This window comes from Lynx canadensis, chromosome B1, assembly GCF_007474595.2.
Source record: "Lynx canadensis isolate LIC74 chromosome B1, mLynCan4.pri.v2, whole genome shotgun sequence".
Taxonomy (NCBI): Eukaryota; Metazoa; Chordata; class Mammalia; order Carnivora; family Felidae; genus Lynx; species Lynx canadensis.
Window position 1 is genome coordinate 175,978,758 of NC_044306.2, and position 16,130 is coordinate 175,994,887.

Sequence of the window (16,130 nt, forward strand, 5' to 3'; positions counted from 1 at the left end):
TATTAACCTGAGAAATGTATTCTAACTGTGCTTTTTAAGAGTGTCTTTGCAGAAATGTATTAAAGGGTAGGGTTGTTCATATCTAGTTACTGTTAAGAAAAATTTTCTAAAATTTGGAAATCAAAAAGGACATGTATAGCATGTTCTTTCAATGCATTGTGTGGGGGTATTGTTTAACAGGCCCACCCTAGGGGTATTTATTTCTAATTTTGTGCTCTACTTTCTATGTGCTGTTTGATTAGAGCCCTGAACTGGGAAGTTATCTGTTAGCTTATAGATTTTTGTCGGGTAGAGAGATAACCCCAAAGGTTATGGTTTTATTGCCCTGTAGGACATTAACCAGTTTTTTAAATCTAACCTACTAATCTTAGTCTTAACATGAAAAAAAAAAAAGTCTTTTCTGTCTAAACCTATTGCACAAATGTTCCTGGAAACAGTCTTACCATCTTACTGGTTCCTTCATTAATGGGTTGAATAAATTATTTGACACATGTTCATTTTATATTTGTGGGAAAGTTGTTTTTTACTTTTTGAAAATCATCATTTGATCCCACCATGGCATTTCTGCCTTGTATCCTCACACTTTACCTAGGAATTGACTCTCTGGGGCATGCAGAGTAATGGCAAAGATTCTAAACTCTGAGTGAGTGAAAGTAATTATCCTCGTTTCTATTGTGTTTCTCCAGAGAAAGTTTATCATGTCAGACTAGGTTTTCATAACTAAAATATCCTAATCCATTAATATTCTTTTCTTTTTCAGGCTTAAGCACATAAAACATTCACTGTGAAGAAAATAACATTTTGAGACATTTCTCTGTTGCGAGTGATAGAGGAAAAACCAATACAGAAGTGGACTTTCCTGTGTGTATCTCCTTGTACTGCTTTTGATAACTCAGGAATGAAGCCACCATTATGTCCTCAGTCAGTGAAGTAAATGTTGATATCAGAGATTTCCTAATGAGCATTAATTTGGAGCAGTATCTCCTACGCTTCCGCGAGTTTGGTTTTGATACTGTGAAGGACTGTGCGGCAGTCAATGACAGCGTGCTGCACAAAATTGGAATATCACCTACAGGACACCGGAGGAGGATACTGAAACAGTTGCAGATAATCTTGTCAAAAATGCAAGATATCCCAATATATGCAAATGTTCATAAAACAAAGAAGGATGATGAGACTTCAAAGGTTCCCCATGCTCCATTCTCTGATGGGAGTAACTCCGTAGATCTTTCAGATGCAGGTGGTATTCAAGCACCTAGCCCAACGCAGTGGGAGACTGTTACCAAAACTCTTGATCAAAATGATGTTAGTGTAGAAAATAGCCAGTCTCTTAAATCAGATGATAAGCTGTCTCTTCCTAAACACAACTTTCCCCTTCCAGAAGAAGAACCACACCCGAGTTTGAATTCTTTTCAGCATACTTTATTTGGTAGTGAAAATATTAAAGGAGAATCTTTGATTACAGAGATAACTATGGATTGCACAATTGAAGAGCAACAAACAAACAGAGCTGATTTGATCTCAGAAAATGTGAGCCAGCTTCCTGATGTAGACTCTGAATGCCTTTCTTCCCTCCGCCCATCAGTATCAGAGGCAAATTCTGGAAGTGGAACTAATGGTTTATTAGAAAGATCACTGCCGTCCCCATTCTTTCAATTTCAAGGAGAGATGGTTGTAAATGATTTGTATGTTCCATCGTCACCAATCCTAGCACCCATGAGAAGCCGTAGCAAGCTGGTTTCAAGACCATCTAGATCTTTTCTGCTAAGACATCGTCCTGTACCAGAGATTCCAGGGTCTACAAAAGGAATTTCAGGGAGGTAAGAGTTTTTATGATGAGCCCTAAGTATTCAATTTGAGTGAATTTAGTTGCTTGTAATGAATATTTTTAGGATTGGTAAATTTGACGTCTATTAATTTGCCTATTCAATGAACCTTTTTTTTCTTCTAAAATGAGAACGTGTCATTTCTTTTGTACACTGTTTCCCAGAGTCTATTTCTTTTCTTTTTTTTTTTTAATTTTTTTTTTTTCAACGTTTATTTATTTTTGGGACAGAGAGAGACAGAGCATGAACGAGGGAGGGGCAGAGAGAGAGAGGGAGACACAGAATCGGAGACAGGCTCCAGGCTCTGAGCCATCAGCCCAGAGCCCGACGCGGGGCTCGAACTCACGGACCGCGAGATCGTGACCTGGCTGAAGTCGGACGCTTAACCGACTGCGCCACTCAGGTGCCCCCCAGAGTCTATTTCTAACTTATAACTGCCTGGGACTCGTTAGTTTTCTTCCATTTAAATGGGGGAAAGTCCCTTCCTCTAATTTTACCTGGCAGTTCCTTCCCATGCCTGCCTTCACACCTGGTTTTAAATTCTTCCATGAGGGCAATTCTTCTATTTGAATTGTTGACTCTGTCTCCTGACTGGATTATTTGTCCTTCAGCGGCAGCCATGTTTCTTTTTTTGTTTTTTTGTTTTTTTAAACATTTATTCATTTTTTTGAGGGGGGGGAGGGGCAGAGAGAGAGGGAGACACAGAATCCAAAGCAGGCTCCAGGTTCTGAGCTGTCAGCACAGAGCCCACCTTGGGGCTGGAACCCACGAACCGCGAGATCATGACATGAGCTGAAATCAGATGCTTAACTGACTGAGCCACTCAGTCGCCCCAGGGGCCATGTTTCTAACGTTTGTATCTCTACTGCTTGACACAATGCATTGGCATGAATTAGTAATTCAAGATACATGTAGGGAGCACCAGCTTGGTTCTGGTCACTGTGCTCGGTGGGGAGGTAGAGAGGAACGAAGGTGCTTGAAGTGTAGCGTAGGAGACAGATGGTAACAGTACAGTGTGAAATCCGGTTCACTGGAACCGGAATTCTAAAGAGGGGCCCACCAGCATTGCATGTTGGGTTGTTAGTACTTTGAGGTAACTGCGGAGGCTAAGTGCTGACTTAACAGCAGAGAGAACTTTCGTCCCTTTCTCAGGGTTACACCTAAAATAGTTGTGGTTTTCTCCAGGGTTGTGGTGGGATGTTTTCTTTTTTTTTCTTTTTCTTTCTTTTTTTTTTTCTTCATTAAAAGCTAACACTTGTCTCTTTGCTGGGAGTCATGAGGTTGTTCGACTGTTAACTGCTGTGGTACTAGATGTAATTATGGATTTCCTGCACAGGCTCTAGGCTGGCATTTCTGCCATACCCTCCTTCCCTGCTTATTTCCACTCTACCCCTACTGCTGGTACTGTTGCCTGTGGGCATCTTTGGTAATTACAGTGCAAAATCCTGGTTGTATTTGCAGGAGAAAATGCAGAAGTTTAGTATTTGCCAAAGAAAATGTGGCAATTTACAGGACTGTTGATTTAAGAACCTCTCATTAGAGCATAAACTCTTTGAGGGAAGAGATCCTGTGTACTTTGTCTTTGTCTCTTGGCATCCCTTGCGCCAACAGCAAAGTCTAGTCTTTCCTTGGGAATCAGTAGTAATAGTGTCCTTTATTAAACATCCTAGGAGCCAGTTTGTTTTATAATTTCCTGTGGGTTATCTAAATCTCTCAGTGGCACTGGAGGTATTATTCCTACATTTTCTTAGGTAATTGAGCCCTAGGCTGATTTTGACAGGATCACATGAGTGGTAAACTGGAGTTTCATTCCAGTACATCAGACTCTAGAACCCACACACTTTCTTAACCACTCATTTAGGAAATATTCTTAAAAATATTCACTGCATATATGAGAAAGTATTACTTAGGAATGTAAAAGGTTACCAATTTTTGTATGACACTGTAGTTTTAAAATATTTTGCTAATTTTAAACAAAGTAACTGAGGGCGGTTTGCCATGAGTATACACATTAAAATTGTGTCTTTGCCAGAACAGAATCCTTTGGGGAGTTGTAAGGATAACTTCACACAAGAAACATTTGGCTTAAGTTTTAAAAGGTGCTATTTTTTCATAAGTTCTTGAGAAACTTGATGTTTCTTCATTTGTAAGCGTAAGCTTTATATCATATGAAAGACTTGTAATTCACATTGTTTGTGAGTATGAGTCTTTGAAAATGAGAATTGAAATAATGTCAAAATTAGTAAATAAGTTAGTCCTAGTTGCATCATAGCCCTGCCAGGTTACCCCTCATAACCTTTCTTCTTTGATTATGGTGGTAAATGGTAACCCTGCATCTGTGGTACTCAAATCATACAATGAGAAACTAAATTATTTTCAGACTTCACTTGTATTTTTCCTTGCGGTCCTGGCCTGAATTGCAAATAGGAATTTTGCAAGATTTTAAAATGTCATAATATGAGTTTTAAAATAAAACTGTGGATTATATAACCTGAGATTCTCTGTAATCAGATTACATCTAAATGATATTTTAGTACATTTCTGGATATACCAAATAAAAATATTTCTTTGTGGCCAATGCTTTTAACATAATTTCTTTACTAAACATTTCATGTATCTGTTAAAAGGTATATATGATGTTGGATGCGTTCCTTGTGTGAAGCCTTCTGTTTTTGTCTCCCTGGACATCAGTTCCTCCCCAGCTGCCTCTTCCCTCCTTATTTATCTGACAAAATGGACACTCTGGTCAAATGGATTATCTTTGTCCTTGCCTTCAGTTTTTCCTGAATTCCTGCCTGCTTCTTTTCTTGGAAAGGCTGGGCTAGGTGGGGCTATTGAGCAATGAACCTCAGGATCTCTTTTTAACCTTTCTTGAGGGCCAGGGCAGAACTAGGCTTAAAGAGCTGGCTCTTCCCTTATCACTTTCACCTGGAGGTTTCCCATGGAGGCCTCCAAGCAGGAAGTGAGGTCCAGCATCTTACCATTTCCCTGGGAGTCATGGGTGTGTCCTGTGATCCTTCCGGGAGCCTCCTCTTCTGTGCTCAAGACAGGAAAGAACAAGATCTTTTAGCTACTAAAGAGGTACCTTTCTTACCCTCCTTCCCAGTTTAAAGATTTTCATACGTCTCGCATGCAACTGTTTTATCCTTGGCACAAGTCACAAAGTCCTTCTCTTTTAGGTATTGTGCCTCTAAATGTTTTTAGGGAAGGGGAAATAAGGAAGCAGAGATGGGGTGCAGGAAGATGAAAGGCGGGGCTGCACAGTGATTGGAGGACATCTGTTATAATTTATTGTTAAGACTGGTGTACCATATTGACTGAAGGGTCTTTGAAAGTTTGAAATCTAAACCTGAGGTCTCCAGGCTTCTTTGAACTTTTTATTAAAAATAACAATCTTCGATATTTTTCTCTAGATATACATAGACGTGATACAGACATTAGAAATGGATAGCCCTATTTTAGACTTTAATGTTGAAAGATATTTAAGCAGAAAATGTACAGAAAAGTCTTAAGCAGTGGTTGGGTGCATTGAATAAGAAAAATACAGAAACTCATCCCATCTTTTCCATGTTCAAGAAAAACTTCACATTTCATGTTATAGCAGAAAAATGCTTAGCAATCCAAAATTCTTTATATGCCTTTAAAATGTCTTCTTTTTAAATTCTGTGAAAAAATAGGCTGATTATTTTAATATTTTCAAAATTTGGACTTCACCTAAATTTTGACAAATCAAAATGTAAGTAGTTAATAGTTTGATTTATTCTTAGAGGATAATGATATCTGTCTGCTTCAGATTTTTTATAAGTAAAAAGACATTAGGTTTATACTTTTTATTTCATAATATAAAAAGCACCACTTTGAAAAATATGTGTTCTTAAATTCCAGTTATTTAACATACAGTGTAATATTAGTTTCAGGTGTAGAGTATAGTGATTCAATAATTCCACATGACACCCAGTGGTCATCACAACAAGTGCACTCCTTAATCTCTATCACCTATTTTACCCATCCCTCCACCCACCTCCTTTCTGATAACCATCACTTTGTTCTCTGTAGTTAAGAGTCTGTTTCTTGGTTTAACTCCCTCTTTCTTTTACCCCTCCCTGCTTGTTTGTTTTGTTTTCTTAAATTTGTTATATGACTGAAATAATAGAGTATTTGTCTTTTTCTGACTTATTTAGTATCATACTGTTTAGTTCCTCCATATCATTGCAAATAGCAAGATTTCATTCTTTTTGATGGCTGAATAATATTCCATTTTATATATAAGTACCACATCTTCTTTATCCATTCATCAGGCACTGGACACTTGGGCTGTTTCCATAATTTGGCTATTATAGATAATGCTGCAGTAAACATCAGGGTACATTTATCCGTTTGATTTCGTATTTTTGTATCTTTGGGTAAATACCTAGTAGTGCAATTGATGGATCAGAGGGTAATTCTATTTTTAACATTCTGAGGAACCTCCCTACTGTTTTCTAGAGTTGCTGTACAAGTTCACATCCCCACCAACAGTGGAAGAGGGTTCCCCTTTCTCTACATCCTCACCAATATCTATTGTCTCTTATGTAGTTGATTTTAGCTATTCTGACTTGTGTGAGGTGATATCTCTTTGTAGTTTTGATTTGTATTTCCCTGATGATCAGTGATGTTGAGCATCTTTTCATGTGTCTCTTGGCCATCTAGATACCTTCTTTGGAAATATGTCTATTCATGACTTCTGCCCATAAAAAAATACATTTTGAGATGCAATTTTTGCTAGTTTAAAGAACTGTTTGAGGGTAATAATGTAGACTTTCGTGTTGTAATCCATCTGTAGTTATCATTTATTCTTTTCCTGAGGACATCTTTTTGGGAACGTCTTGGATTGAGACTTAAATATCTGTGCATTATAAATTTCACATTCTTAGTCTGTGCTGTAGTTAATAGACTCATGTTTTCTGAAATCAGATTTGTGTGTTTAGTTAGATATATGTAACCTCAAGGCAGTTTTAAACTGCTGCCTAATGATCGTGAATTTCTTTTGAATTCAATTCTGTAATGATCCGTAGTTAGTCCGTTGTAGTTAGTTTGTTATGAATTGCAAGAATTGCATTTTTTAAAAACATTCTGTGAAATGATGGTCCATTTATGGTGTATAATTATTTTTTGGTGTGGCTGCCTTGTCTAAGTAACAGGTAAGTGTGGATCATAAAGGGAGATCTTTAACATTAATTAACCTTCATAGCACTGCTTTTCTTGGTTATTTTAGTGGTTTAAAATATATTAAAAAATAATATCTGTATTATGCTAAAGATTCACTTTGGTAACCAGAGGCCTTTTTTTTTTTGCAACTTGGTGTTTTAATATTATATTTGAGATTTATCCACATTGATGCACATACTTTATGTAATAATTGCTGTGTAGTATTTTACTAAAAAAAAAAAAAAAACAAAAACAACACACGGTTATTCCTCTACTAGGTTGATGACATGTTTTCTCTATCACAAAGAAGAGTGTGAATACTTTTAAGGACTTTAAGAAACAAATGTGCACATAAAGTTTACCAGAAGGACCATTTTCTCCTCTAATAAAAATGATAATTGGTTCAATTTAAAAAGCAACCTACAGTTTTTAGGATAACTGGTGGGAAGATAATAGGGCAGAAAGAGGCAGAAAGGAAAGAATGGGGGCTTTGCCTCTTGCTAGCTGTGGACTTGGGCTGGGAGAGCCTCCTTTAGGACAACTGGTTTTATGTCAGAGCTGTTATGAGGATGAAATATGAGATGCAGATATATATAAATTCCTAACATAATGTTTTGGGCATAATAGATATTAGAATATAAAATAGCTTGTGATAACTTATTCATAGGTAAATGAGAATATAAATTACTGATGGCTGGTTTTCAAAGTAACTTTTTCTCCTGTGTTGAGCTAATCTTTCATCAACACTAGATCAAATGAAGTTGGTTGATAGATTCAGTAATTTCTTGCAGTTGGATACTGAGTATCATAATTAAAACCACAAACATTTTTCTTTACATTTCATATGACTAATAGTAAAACCAGCAAAATATGCTTTAAAGCACCACTAATATATTTAAAATTCTTCTAATTTGTCTTTAAACATGTTTTCAGTATATTTATAATGTATGTTAATATTTACTAATTTTATTAAATACTTATATATTAAATACATACATAATTTTCTTTTTTGGTTTTTTTTTTAATTTAAGAAATCTTTGTATACTCCAAGGTTGCAAAGATTTCTTGCGTGTATTTCCAGAAGTTTTAGAACATTAGCATTAACATGTAGGTCTAAACTCCATTTCAAGTTCACTTTTGTATATGGTATGAAATAATGGTTGTTTTTCATTCCTTTTTTCATGAAGATATCCAGTTGTTCCAGCAACACTTGTTGAAAAGACTATCCTTTCCCCATTCAATTGCTTTCACATTTTTTCAGAAATCAGTGGACCGTAGATGTGTGGGAGTTAGGTGGAATTGTTATTTTGTTCCATTAATTTATGTGTTTATCCTTTCACCAATTATACACTGATTTGATTGCTATAGATTTAAGAGTAAATATTGAAACTGTACAGTATAAATCTTCCAACTTGTTCTTCTTTTAAATATTTGACCATAGTAGGTTATTTGTATGTGCATGTACATTTTAGAGTCATCTTGTCAATTTCTATATAAAAGCTCATTGGAATTTTGTTTGGTATTATGTTGACCCTGTATATCAACATGTAGAGAATTAACATCTTAACAACACTGAGTTTTCCAATCCAATAACATGGTATATCTATCTATTTTGGTCTTTTTAAATTTTTCAGTGTTACGTGGTTTTCAGTGTGCAGATCATGCCCATGTTTGGTAAATTTACCCCTATTTCATGTTATTGATATTATTGATATTATTTCATGTTATTGATATTTCATGTTATTGATATTATTATAAAATTTGTATTTCAAACTATTTTTCCAGTTGCTCAATGCTAGCATTTAGAAATACTATTGAATTTGTTAATATCTTCCCCTTATCCTGGGACCTTGCTAGGCTTACTAGTTTGAGAATCTTTCTGGCAGATTCCTTAGGATTTTCTACTTAATGGATACCTTCTGCTTGTAAGAGTTCTTATTTTCCAATCTGCATGCCCTTTATTTCTTTTATATATCATATTGTCCTGGATGGGACCTCTGAAATAATGTGATTATAAGTAGTGAGAGCAGACCTCCGTGTCTTACTCTCAATCTTAAAATCAGTCAGCCTTCCACATTATTTAGGATGTAGGTTTTTCATAAATGCCTTTCATTAGGTTGAGGAAGTTTTCTTCTGTTCCTAGTTTACTGAGAATCTTTGTCATTAATAGATGTTGGATTTTGTCAGTTGGTTTTCCTGGATCTGTTGTCATGAGACTGTGATTTTTCTCTTTTATTTTCCTAATTTGGTGAATTACATTGATTTTTCTCATGTTAAACCAACTTTGCTCTCCTGGAATAAATCTCATCTGGTCATATATATATATATATATATATATATATATTTAATGGGTTGTTGGATTTGATTTGCTAATATATTGCTAATTAGTTTTGCATCTAAATTCATGAGGACAATTTATTTAATAGTTATCTGTAGTTTTGTTTTTGACTGGCTTTGTGTCTGTAATACTGACCTTATAGAATGAATTGGGAAGTAGTCTCTCCTTCCCTGTTTTCTGAAAAAATTCATGTAGAATTGGTATTATTTCATTCTGAAATGTTTGGTGTAATTCATCAGTGAAATGGCTTGGCCTAGAGTGTTTTGCAGGTAGGTGACTACTAAATTCAATTTCTCTAATAGATCTAGGGATATTAAGATTTTTCTATTCTGTATCATATTTGGTAATTTATGTCTCAAAAAATCTTTCCATTTCATCTAAGTTGTTGGATTTATTGAAATAAAGTTTTTCTCAATAATCTATAATTATCACTTTAATGTTTGTAGGAATTGTAGTGTCTTCTCTTTCATGCTGATATCGGTAGTTTGTCTCTCTTGTCTTTTATTTTCCTTCCCTGAGGTTTATCAATTTGATTGATCATTTTGAATAACCAGCTTTAGTTAAAATGATTTTAAACTTTATCCATATTTTATTTCATTAGTTTCTGGCGGTTTTTTTTTTTTTTTTTTTTTTTTTTTTTTTTTTATCCTTGTTTGTAGTTATTTGGGCAGATACAAATTTCAGAGACCCTAAAGACACTGTCCTGATTCTTACACTTAGATGGAAAAATAGAACTCATTTATATAGTAATGGGTATTCATTACATCTGTTTACACAGTGTTTTCTTCTCTCATTGCTATTAGGCTGTATTCTAATTAATTACCTGTAATCTTTCTCTCCCAAGGCAGCAAATATTTTTAAGGAAAGGTCATAAATTTTCATACTACGCTTATAGAGCCGACAAATTTTTGACTCAATTTTGTGATTGTAAAGTTTAATGACAAAAACCCCTAATAAATAATGAATTCTAATTAGAAAATTAGTGTCTCACAGGGGTATGTCTAGCAGTTTTGAAAATCCAACGTACATACTAGCATTGGGCAAATATATTCATTTACTTTTGTAAGGTATAAATGTGAGAAGCAAATGCTTGTAAAATCTAGTGAAATCTCCTTAAGACTATTTAGAAAAACACATCTGTGGAATTTAGCCATTCTGTTTAATTAGAATCAAATTTATTTTTGAATATTGGTTTTTCTACCCAGAAGAATGGAATGTATGTCTGTATCCTTTACTCAGTCTCATAGTTTACCAATTTTTGTTTATCTGTTTTAATTTATCTATTTTTCCCCTTTGCTTTAAGCTATTTCCGTGAGAGAAGAAACACTGCTACCTCAACTGGAAAGTCTGTGACACAGGAAAGTGAGTTTCAGCATGTAAAGTCTTTGTAAATTAGCACTCATATGACAGTCTTAAATGTGTGAAAATTGTGATCGAGAAAGTAGGCCCCCTGTGTAATAGGGAATAATGGGAATAACTATCTGCTAGGGTTCATAATACTTCAGATGCATTTAAAGATGAGTGAATAAAAGACAGTCATATGTACTCAGACTCTTGGAAATCTTCAGATACTAATGTAAAAAGAATTTTTTTTCTTTTTTTTTTTTTTTTTTTTGCACCGGGCTTCATTTATCAGTAGCCACAGTCGAAGGCATTTAACTAAATTAAGTGGTTTCTGACATTCTGAGCTATAGGACCTGGATTTATGGAAAGTAATTTTGCTATGGTAACGGGAAAGGGCTGACATTACTTTGGTAAATTGATCATTGACAGAGGCTTTTCTTTCTTTTTGAAAATTCTGCTTATATATGTTCAGGAACATTCTTCTTAACAATAAGGTGGAAAACACTTGGTTACTGACCCTTTAAAAGTTTTTTTTTGCCATAACAGAGAATGAAAGTGTTAGGAATTCTTTCTTGTGGATGGGTGTAACACAAGGACAGTGGAAAATCTCTTGAAATAACTTATTTACAAGTGTATTAGTGGCTGTGGTGTTGGATTATATTAAGTAGATTCTGGTGTTTTGAGTGATACAGCGTCTAGTTGTTATGTTAGTGAACTTTTAATTATTCATTGGAAATTACAATAGATCTAACACTAACTTTATGCCATTAATACTGTATTCTTATTTAGGAATTAACATTATAAATGGCATCATATGTGGGAAATGTGCTTAGTTATATTAATGTGGATCTTAGAGGGTAGCAAGGCCATATATGACACATCACACTTTCAGAAACAGTGAGTAATATGCCTTGGTTGGGAAGTGAGAGGCATATACAGTGAGTGCTACACCAAGAAGCCATGGGACGAGTTGCTTTGGAGGTGAATATTATAAGCATAATTTTGGACTCTCAGAGAATAAAGCTTAAGTTGTGATATTACTATAAAATTATTAAGTGCATACCTTTTTAAAAAATGTTTCACATTATTTATATCTTTTCATTCTCATCCTATAATTTCCCCAAAAGATTCAAAGGAGGAAAATTCATCTTCCATTTTTCCTTATGGAGAGACCTTTCTCTTCCAGAGACTAGAAAATTCCAAGGTTAGTCCCATACATTTTTATTTTTTTTTCCATTTTCAAGTCTTTGCTCTTCTGCCTATATTTCCCTCTTCGTTTCCTTTAAAGTGTTTGGAGAATGAGTTATATTGAAGCAGGACATTGGTAGTCAGTAAAATTCTTTTAAGTAAAATCATGTTGAATGTGTATCTTTAAATATATATCACAAAAATACATTCAATTTCAGGAATACAGGAGGGGGGATTTCTGAATTTTCCAAAAAATAAGTTACTTTAAAGACAAACCCCCAAAGAAAGCAAAAGCAGGCAAACAGAACCCCCCTAGATTTTGCTTTTTGCCTTATACCCAAATATCTACTTCTAACATATCTTCATATCTTCATTATTTAATTTATCACTTAGTCTTTCTTTCTTCTCAAGTACTTGTGCTCTTTTGGTTATTTTATTTCTTGGTCAGGATAAAACAGAAGTTGGAAGACAAAAAGTGGGAAATTAAAAGTAAATAAATTTTGTTCTTGATTGGCATCTTCTGTTTTTCCTGGATGAAATGATGCATTATTAATGATTTAAATATCTTGAAAAAGGCATCGAGAGGCTATTTTTAGTATAGTCTCTCTAAGTTTTTACTGAAAATTGATCTAAGCAGTTAGATATTTGTGTAATAAAACTAAGCTCACATTGTGGATATTTGGAAAATATTGCTGTCCTAAAAAATGTATGTATATAATATATGTGTATATTTTTTTTAATAGAAGAGATCTATAAAGAATGAATTTTGGACCCATGAAGAAACACTCAAAGGGGAAACAACTACTGAAAAAAACTCTTTTCTTGTGAAATCAAGGTATGAGGTCATGATTGATGATGATTAATTCTTTTGAATATAATGTTATGCAGTGTTGACTTCTTGCTCATATTATGTTTCTAAGAAAATAGTTTACATTAGTAAGTTCAAATCTTTCTCATTCTAGATGTTTCAGTAATGGCACTTACTTTATTAAAAAAAATTTTTTTTTAGTTTGTTTAGAGCACAAGCGGGGCAGGGGCAGAGAGAAGGAGAGACAGAATCCCAAGCAGGTTCTGTGCCATCACGCAGAGCCCAGCGTGGGGCTCGAACTCACGAACGTGAGATCATGATCTGAGCTGAGATCAAGAGTCGGACGCTTAACCGACTACACCACCCAGGAACCCTGAATAATGGCACTTATTTTAATAATTGAACTTAGAGTCTGTAAATCCGGTGTATAGTGATATTTTGCAGCAGATTATGTTAGTCTTTTCCTAATTGAAATCGCTCTTCCCATCCTAAAGTGGAAAATATGTGGTGCCCACAATTGTGTGTTAAAGATGGGAAGTTATGTTAATATGAAGGAGAAAGAGGAAGCGCAAAAAAAAAAAAATACTATCTAAGGTGCAGAATTTTTACAAATGTAATACATCCTTTTTTTACTGGAAGTTCATCATTGACAAGTGGCTTGACAGTTTACCCAGTTATTTGGATCACTCATGAAATTAAGCAGTTTGTGAGGCACCAACTTAAATTTTAGTTTTCTCAACTTTATTAGGACTTAGTGTCCTGCATCATTACCTAATGTTCATTTTATATCTTCAATTTTATCCTTTCCTTTCCAAGTCTGATAATGTGGGTTTTCTTAAGTTGAAACTAAATAATTGAGGATCTTCAGTTAGCATTTGATATGTATGTATTATAATGCAAAATGTGGAAGGGGCCAGGTTAAATCATTCTTTAAGGAAGTGAGTTTTTAGGACACTGTGTCCAAAAGGATGTAATTTGACTCCTACACATATCTATTTCATTGATTAGCAAAAACTTCTTTGTAATGAGTTTTATTATACATTAATGGCTGAGTGAACCTATTTTGTCATTCCTTAAATCTGTAGAAATATGCTTAGCTATTATGAATGTGTTGTGGTGAATGTTATAGGTTACACAGCTTTTACCTTCTGATTGTATCCTGACTCTTTCTCATTTCCTAGCTAACAGTGTGGTGAAGTTTTCCCTCATTAGTGTTACAAAATAATACTAAAGCTCTTGGAATTGAATCGTGGAGAGCCAGAGAGGAGCAACAAGTTTCGAAGTGAGATCTCCAAATAGATGAGTTAGTGGTTCATGAATGTTACTCAGGGACTACAAGTTGGAATGGCTATTTAATGCTGTTGGTGATGACGTTAAATTACGAGGCAGGGAATGTGGTCAGTCTTTACCCTTAGTACCAGTCTGCACCCACCCCCACCCAAATAAACAGATCAGATTAATGACACAAGAAAAATTGTACTACTTTCAGCAGTGTTCAAATATATCTTAGGGTAATAAGAGATTTCTGTTTTTCTGGAAGAGTTTTAGAACTTATCAGATGGGTTAATGGAGCTCTTAAGAGATTTCTGACTTTAAATTTCTGTGCAGTTTGTTGTTTATAAATTTCAAAAGTAATCAGTGGCTCAAATACATATGGTATTTTGAAATGTTAACACAGTTTGTTTCCATTTAGCATATATGATAACAGGAAGGAGAATATAAGCGAAGACAAAGCAGAAGATATTTGGATACCTCGAGAGGACAAAGTTAATTTTCCAGTAGACTCTGCTTCAGAATCAGAATATTCAACAGTAGAAGAATGCTTTCAGAGTTTAAGAAGAAAAAATTCAAAGGCATCTAAATCTAGGACTCAAAAAGCATTGAATTTGGACCCTGTTAATAGGCACAGTTATCCGTTAAGCTCAACAAGTGGAAATGCTGAGTCCTCAATCGTTTCCTCAAATGCAATATCTCCCTATGCCTGTTTTTATGGGTCCTCTGCAAGGAAGGTTAAATCCGGATGGCTAGACAAACTCTCCCCTCAAGGGTATGTAGTTTTTCATTTTTTTCCCATAAGTAGCATATTTTCAGCAGTTCAAGTTTATCCATTTCTAAACCTGCTAGATTGTTGCTACTCTCCACCCCTCCTCTACCCCTACGCACACAGATACAGTTTTTAGGGGTTTTCAGTACACTTTTGCAAATGCTGTTCTTTAGACATAAGGAGGAACATGTGCAGTGTATTATGTGGAATGCTGGGTTAAGATTCTGAATAGCAGATTGAAATCGAAAGTTGCAATTTCACATCTAGATCCTTAATGTTAGTTTCTAACTTTACACTAAAATGCACTGTGTCCCAATTTATCGCAAAGAAAAACAATACAGATTGAGTTGGTATTACTAGGCCCACACTGTTTGGCTTTTGCTCATATTATAACAGTGTTCTGTTTGGGAATACAAGTCTTAATTGTGGTTAGAGAAAGTATGTCATTGTTAGATTTCAGGCTTCACTGGTATAGATACATTGTTTTGATTTTTGTATGTTGCACAGAAGGTCAGAGTCCCTTGAATATTATACTTTTAAAACAGATTTATCATTTTAGATGTTTACAAAGAGACTTCTGTCCCTTAAGGGTTATACAGTACTCAGAAATATTTGGGGAGGGATTGCGTTTAATTAGAATTGTTTTCTGGCATCCTGATTTTTTAATGTCCTTTTGAAATATTTACTTGAAATGTTCCTCATGAATTATTAAATTATTTTGGGATTAAATCTCTCATGTTTAAGTAGTGAATGTGGTGAGTCCTTGCAATATGCTGGTTTTCTTTACTATTCCCCCCAAAATGAGCATCATTTCTAGAAAGCCTTGGACCTAAAATAAATTTTATTAGCAAAAAGTTGCTAGAAGAAACATTAGTTGATTAGCAGGAGCAGGTTTTAATTTCTTAAGAAAGTGAAAAAAAAAAACCAACACTTTTATGGTTAGTAATTATATATTTAATGCTTTCTATCATTGCATCCTTTTAGCAAATTAGATGTTGAATAACCTAATTTAGCAAATTAGAGTACTTCTTAGTATCAGTTATCCTGTTTCCTTTCTGGTTATTTAAGGTAACAAAGTAATCAACTGTGCCTACTTTTCATCAGTCATCAGTACTATTGATAGTCTAATAGCAAAGGTAGGAGTAAGCATTCAAAAGTACACATTGGTGGAATGAAACAGTGAGTTTGAATATTCTCGAATCTTTCATTTCTGTAAAATTAAGGTGTTTAGGGAGATTCTAGTGCTCTCTCCAAACAAATACCACCAGAAGAGTTAGCGGACTCTGGGTACAGAGCCCCCAGCAGCTGTGGTTTCCTTTTCCTGCCTACTCTCTGGTGGTACCTTGCTCTCTGCAGGGTTGTTATGTTTATGCTCCGGGCACACTGAGAAAGCTT

At 34.8% G+C, this 16,130-nt stretch overlaps 1 protein-coding gene across 1 annotated transcript in view; it reads left to right on the forward strand.

The window, feature by feature from the left end:
• The window catches only part of ARAP2 (ArfGAP with RhoGAP domain, ankyrin repeat and PH domain 2), a 216,413-nt gene that overhangs the window by 34,989 nt on the left and 165,294 nt on the right, over window positions 1-16,130 (forward strand). The window contains 5 exon segments of the mRNA XM_032593080.1: window positions 761-1,820; window positions 10,655-10,713; window positions 11,823-11,899; window positions 12,627-12,718; window positions 14,385-14,738. Coding sequence (XP_032448971.1) covers window positions 913-1,820; window positions 10,655-10,713; window positions 11,823-11,899; window positions 12,627-12,718; window positions 14,385-14,738 — 1,490 coding nt within the window. The 5' untranslated portion in view covers window positions 761-912.